At 40.0% G+C, this 6,206-nt stretch overlaps 1 protein-coding gene across 1 annotated transcript; it reads right to left on the bottom strand.

Moving 5' to 3' along the window:
* Positions 1-2,089: 2,089 nt before the first annotated feature.
* On the bottom strand, positions 2,090-4,378 carry LOC141009042 (amine sulfotransferase-like). Its single transcript, XM_073481451.1, has 6 exons — positions 4,225-4,378; positions 3,766-3,980; positions 3,516-3,642; positions 3,226-3,320; positions 2,289-2,463; positions 2,090-2,208 (listed from the first exon to the last, which is right to left on the bottom strand). The coding sequence occupies exons 1-6, from the start codon at positions 4,376-4,378 to the stop codon at positions 2,090-2,092; spliced, it is 885 nt and encodes a 294-aa protein (XP_073337552.1).
* Positions 4,379-6,206: the final 1,828 nt, after the last annotated feature.

Genomic DNA, 6,206 nt, shown 5'->3' with positions numbered 1-6,206 from the left:
CTGTTGATTCTCGTATTGATCACTGATCAGTTTTCTGTGTTGTTAAAAAGTAGGGCTACACCAAGCCCCCAGGAAGACCCCCGGCTTTGAGGCCAGTTTTCATAGAGGCCAAACCGTGTAATTACATCGTAAAGTGACGCACTGTGGCCCAAAAAGACTTTTTCCCATAAGCTAAGATTGTGAAAGAAGCGTCACAACCCCCGTGAAATGACTTGTTTCACTGTCATAGCTGGAGCCATTCGGTCCAGTAAAATTAGGAATGTCTAGAAGAGCCGCATGATTCAATTATTTTATCCCCATTCAAGTTAGCCGGGTGCTAAACCAGAAGTTAGCCAGCTCGGTCAGCGGAGGCCTGGAGTGCACAAGGTGGAAGATCTTGGTATTTTCATAGCCACTTTTATCTTGTGGCTTTTTTTGAAAAAATAATTAAAGATATCATCTGTAGATTAATTGATAATGAACATAATCATTACTTGCAGCCCTAATGGCAACTTAATAGTAAAAAATCACCTATTTTTTCTGTGCTCCAGAATTAATGAATTCATTATCGTTATCACTTTATTGTTCCCTTAATAACGTTCCTAAATATTCAGGTTTACTTTACCAACAGAGTTTTAAACATTACTTTGAGGAGTCTATAACCAGTCCTACCAAAACTAAACATAAGAAAAAATGACAGAATCAATGACATAGCTCCTGCTTCCCTCCCCTCACACTGCCAGACCCCCTGTGTGTGATATAACCTGGGAAAAAGTGCTTTTATTTATCATGGGAAGAGTAGGACATGGACGTTCTCTACATAAAACCACCTCAAACTGAAGGTAATTTATACCGCTGCTGTGGCATTGTGGCCTACAGAGCCTTTGTGAGGCAGCGCACAACACATCTTCTAAAGATGTTTGGGTTTTGTGGGGAATAAATCGTGCAGTTCGTCTGCGACCCGGCTCTATATCATATTCGGCTAGCTTGTCGGTGCCACTGGGGTGGTGAATGGGCCGCCAGAGGCCCAGCCACTAGCGGGTGGTCTGACACAGAAAGGTTAAATATGGTTCAGCCACGGACGCTCTCAAAGGGCCTCGCTGTTAAAAAAATAAGTTATGTGGGTTGTATGTCTTCACGCAGTCAGGAAATTGACAATACTGGCGCAGTGAGGCACAAGGCTGTCCCAGGGCTGAACTTCATGCTTGACCGTCCAATTGAAAAAAAGAGTCACAACATCACTTGTTTCCGGCGGATTTATTGACGGCTCATCAAAGCCCCGGCTAGACGAGAGGTGTAAAATCAACACAATGACCGTGCGTATATAATGGTTATATTCTTCAAACTTCTTTGTACTGAAAACTGTGAAACAAACTTGAACTCTTCAGAGAGGAAAAATGAAAGAAAATGCAGGAAAATAAATGATTGAAATATTAACGTAGTACAAGCATCAACTGGTGCTTTAAATACCAGTCAAGACAATGGACTGCTGATCTATTGTACCACTTGTATGGTTAACTGATCATTTATTTCTGCTTTTGTATCAGTGTCAGTCCAATTTACAGATTTACGCTCATCAGCGGGCAATTATCTTTTAATTTACCACAATTATTCTTTTAGGAACTCTCTTTTCTTTCTCTAACTACTCTAATCCTACAACTAAAGCTAATTAATTAAAATAGTATTTCAATTTCCTACTTCTTTACAGTATACTTCCACTTTATACTTTATTTATTTACCAGTTATTTTGCAGATTGCATGCTGCATCAGAGCCAAAGTAGCACATTTTTACATGAATTTATTTTTATATTTAGCCCCATTCACTTCCATTTTATAGAGTTGCCAAGTGGGAGGAGTTATTTTGGGCTCTGCTTGTGCTGGAAATAAAAGTCCCATTGATTTTTCCGATAAAAAGGTGATCCGACAGCGATTCGCAGCTGGATCAGCCTGAAGTTGAAGGTTGTGTACATAAAAGGGCCGGAGGAGGCATTCGCTAAGAATTAAGGTGTTGAGAAAAATGAAAACAAAATTAAACAGAAGAGGAGACTGTTTTTGAATCACTATTTCTGTGACCCTGAGCTCATGTTGAGGTCGACTCTCTAAGAGGCGGTTACTCGTTGATCTCCCAGGTGCAGCTGAGAGGCAGGTCGCTCATCCTGTCCTTGAACACACTGTCAAAATGTTCGTTCTGGGCAACTGTGAAGACATTCTTCCAGTCACCTGCTTTACCTGTTCAGACATAGAAAGAAAGTCAGAAATGATGTGTGTCTTTGCTGAGGTACAGAGGAGACATCAGCGTGGAGACAAACCTTTGCGCATGGTTTCCTTCTTGTAGCGGTTGATTTCAACTAAGTCCTTGTAGTTTGCTTTTGGGTTGGTCTTCATGTTTTTGAAGGTGGACATCTCCACAACACGATCAATGGCTTCATCTGTCAAGTCTTTTCCCAGAAAAGCACAAAGCTTCACAACTTCCCCTCTGAGGTCCTGAAACAGATGTTGATTCATATTTAAATATGGCATTATTTGCTGAATTTATAAAATTATGTTAAAGGTTCATTCTGCAGAAACATCCACTTATGAAGGGCAAAAATGTCTGAAATTTGACTTCCTTTTCTGACATTTAAAGGTGCTATTTTTGGGATTGTAGCATTTGGAAGGAGACTAAAAAATCTACTTTTTTTCCACAAATAGCTCCTTTAAACTGAGACCACATTATTCAATAACTCATTGACTCCATGAATAAACATAAGGAAAATAACGCCAGTGACAATATTCAAGAAAAAATACATTTTACAAAATGGCTGCTACAGGGCATCAAACCGCATGTTGTCGATCATGTAAAACTCACTAAATCATGTAATTCAACCCATTTGTAATCTACTCTTCCCCCTATAATAAAGCTAAAAGTAAAAGCTTCATATGAAATCTTGAGTTAATGTGAACATTTCTCATAACTGAAAAGACTCATTTCTTCATAGTTCTTCGGGAAATACGTCAAAGGAAGTAAAGTGATGTCATCCGTGTGATTTTTATTCCAAAATAATAGGCTTTTGTCACACGGTAACACGACTCCAAGGGATGATTACTTTCACTGTATGTTTTATAAATTTATAAAAAGGCTCGGGACAGAAAAATGGATGTTTACATTGAATGAAGCACAAAAATCTAACATCTGCATCTTAATCATAAATTCTTCTCATGTTCAAATGTCCTATTTACTTTTAACAGAAAAAGTAGATATCCGACCTTCGACATCTCCTCATACTGCACAAAATGGACGTCCAGTTCGTCTTGTGCTGCGCAATATTCTCTCACATGATCAAACCACGATCCCATGTAAACTGTTGAAGCAAAAATGTGAATGTCAGTGATAAATACAACCGCAAAAGGTGAGTGAGAGGTTTGGCGTATGTGAAGATGAAGGAAATTAGCTTGTGTTTTCCCCTTTGAAAAGACAAATAAAATCAGGCAATCCACGTACAAATGCAAAAAAAAAAAAAAAAAAACAGGTGTGATCGAGCTATCCTGTTACCTACCATCACCATCCAGGAACTGCTGATAAAAATCCTCAAAGCTCTCAGGTGTTTCCAGGAGGACCCAGCTATGGGCAAAGTGATACATGGACACCAAGATATCTTTGGGGTTCCTCCAAACATATACAACCTAAAGGAAAAATATGTGCATATGTCTAATTACAGTGTTATTTTAACCGCTCAAGAAAGGCTTCTTTATTTGTGTATTGGGTCACAGCTGGATGCTTGACTCAAGGCTGGAATAATAGTAAACTGATACCTTGACTCGCTTTTCTTTCACTCCGACAGGCAACATGTCAGGGGGGAGATGTGAGCCAAAGATTCGAGGCTCAGGCCTTTCTCGGAAAGGGTCGTCTATCAATCTCTCCTCCAGCCAAGGAATTTTAATCCTGTTGGTGGCATCTCCTCCCCAGCCAGGTAGCGCAGCTTCCATGATCTGGACCAGGATCTGCTGCATCCACACTGTTCCTACAAATAAAAAAAAAAATATCCAAGCACTACTAAGCATTTCCGATAAAGCAACACCCACCCCCCTGCACCAGAATGAACCTGAGGGGGCTCTGAAAAATTGCAAGGGGAAATTTATTTCATAAAACAAAATTCAAAACATAGAATAGAAACATCTCTGTAACGCTCATGCCTCGCTTTAATTCCAAACTAATCACGTGTTAATCTTTGTTGTACTTCACAGAAAATGATGCAAGCAACTGACCTGACTTGGGGTATGTGACGAGGAAAATATCAGTAGGATGGATGTCATCATGCAGGAGGGCGTCCAAGTCCTTCGGTAGCATTATGTCCTTCGTCAGAAAGTTTCTCCTTCTGTGCCTGAACAGGTAAGGGCTAACGTAGTCCAGAGAATCCATGGATGCTACAATGAGAGCAGATTCTTGAAAGTGTTTTTAGTCTGAATAGTCTGTACTGTATACTGTATATATATACAGTATATTTGATTTAAAACCTGGGAAACAGGTGAAAAAACTTGCTTCACAAGCCACACAAGCCACACCTTCACATGACTGTTTAAAGCCAGAGGATGTGAGCACGCTGCAGCTCTTTTTTCTCACGTTTATATGTGTTTAAACAAGTTTGTGGTGATGCCAAAGCAGTGAACAGCCTCATAAACACATCACAGTTCGCAATGTTTTCATTTACATCTGTACAATAGCTCCAAATTATGCGCTCATGTCGTTTAGCCATCATTTCCACACGACAGAACAGCAGTGGAGGCTTTCATCTGTTCAAGACACATTTTCGGACAGCTCTGCCCGTTGATAAAATACAAATATGTGAGTAAAAAGTAGAAGAGAAATACTGAAACTAATCCCTTTGTATTGATCCAATTGATGCTAGAATCGATCTTTAGTAGGCGGACGGAGTATAGAGTGGTGTAGGGATGACGTATTTGTGTAGGATAACCTGGAAGTTAGCATCGCCCTGGTTCCCTGGACAAAAAGGGATTTTTTAATTGTGATTTTGGATTATTGCCGAACACAAGTCTATGATACTTGATCTGAATCCACAAGTTATAAAGTTAAAGTTTGAATGGTTTTTATCTATAGTCGGCCTGTAAAGACGGGCTAGTGAGTAGATGAGTCTCCGTGTTCGGTGTAATTTCCCCGAAAGCTTCTGTTGTCTCATTTTGCCACTTGTTAGCAACCGCCATTTTTAAGACGCGTAAGCACTTTATAATTAAATTGTGGGACATTTAATGACGTATTTTATGTCGTAGAACAAAACATGTAAATATCTTAAGCCGGTGGTAACCACAGACCTTATTTCAGGCATTTAACCGAAAACTGAAGAGGGAGCTGAAGGCGCAAAAACGCTAACCGATATCCGGGTCTAAGGATGACAAACTACACCACTCTATTGGTAGTATCAATATTTTTGGACCCCTAAGAGAAAACACCTGCAGTGTGTTGTCTTCCAAACGGCTCTGTTGATTGTCGGCTCCCCACTCCCAAACATGAGGTATATCCACTCAAGCCGTTCACCACCCTCCCCTCAGGCAGGCTGAGTTAGGGTTGACTGACAGCTTTTCACCCCCGAGCTATGGACAAACTTCTAAACCCATGTCACTTCCTCACCTAATTTTTTCATTTACATTTCAAAAACCGTATAAGTTGTGTTTGTCTGTAAAGTATCAAAGACTTGTGTTTGCCACAGAGCTTTTTTTCTGCAATGATCCAAAATCAAGTGTAAAATCAGTGTTTTTTCATCCGTAACTTATACCTTACTTATACTCTCTTCTCTCTTCACAGTTTGCTTTGGATCTATTGTTAATAGTGTTGCATTTTTTTATATAGTGTTGTAAACAGTTTTGATCCTTTGGATAGACGTTAGCTAGCCAAACGCTAACATTAGGTCGCTATGGCTCTATTTTACACTCCACTTATAAGCCAAATATGCAATTGGCTGAAGTACATGATTTTGGGAAAGTAACCAGAAAAGCTCCGACCTCATCCCTGGATGAATAAGAAATGATGTCCCATAGAGCGCTAAAGTCACATCTCTTCTGGTTTGCTCCATGGGACCTTATTTCAGAAAAACTTCTTTGTAGTGAACAGAGAGAGACAAATCATGTTTGATCCTGCTTGAATTGTGACCTGAACTACACATATGATGTATAACTACACATACCAAAGTTTTTCTGAGGTTAAGGTCCCATGGGGTCCACCGGAAGGGGCCGGA

This window comes from Pagrus major, chromosome 15, assembly GCF_040436345.1.
Source record: "Pagrus major chromosome 15, Pma_NU_1.0".
Lineage (NCBI taxonomy): Eukaryota > Metazoa > Chordata > Actinopteri > Spariformes > Sparidae > Pagrus > Pagrus major.
Note: the sequence above shows the minus strand (reverse complement) of the source record. Positions and strands in the feature narration are given on the sequence as shown.

What these genes read in the sequence shown, in the direction of transcription:
- LOC141009042 (XM_073481451.1), bottom strand. Translation starts at nt 4,378, where the DNA reads ATGGATTCTCTGGACTACGTTAGCCCTTACCTGTTCAGGCACAGAAGG. An exon ending in AGTATGAGGAGATGTCGAAG is followed by an intron (nt 2,464 to 3,225) that starts GTCGGATATCTA and finishes CATCTGTTTCAG; the next exon opens with GACCTCAGAGGGGAAGTTGT. An exon ending in GAAGGAAACCATGCGCAAAG is followed by an intron (nt 2,209 to 2,288) that starts GTTTGTCTCCAC and finishes ATGTCTGAACAG; the next exon opens with GTAAAGCAGGTGACTGGAAG.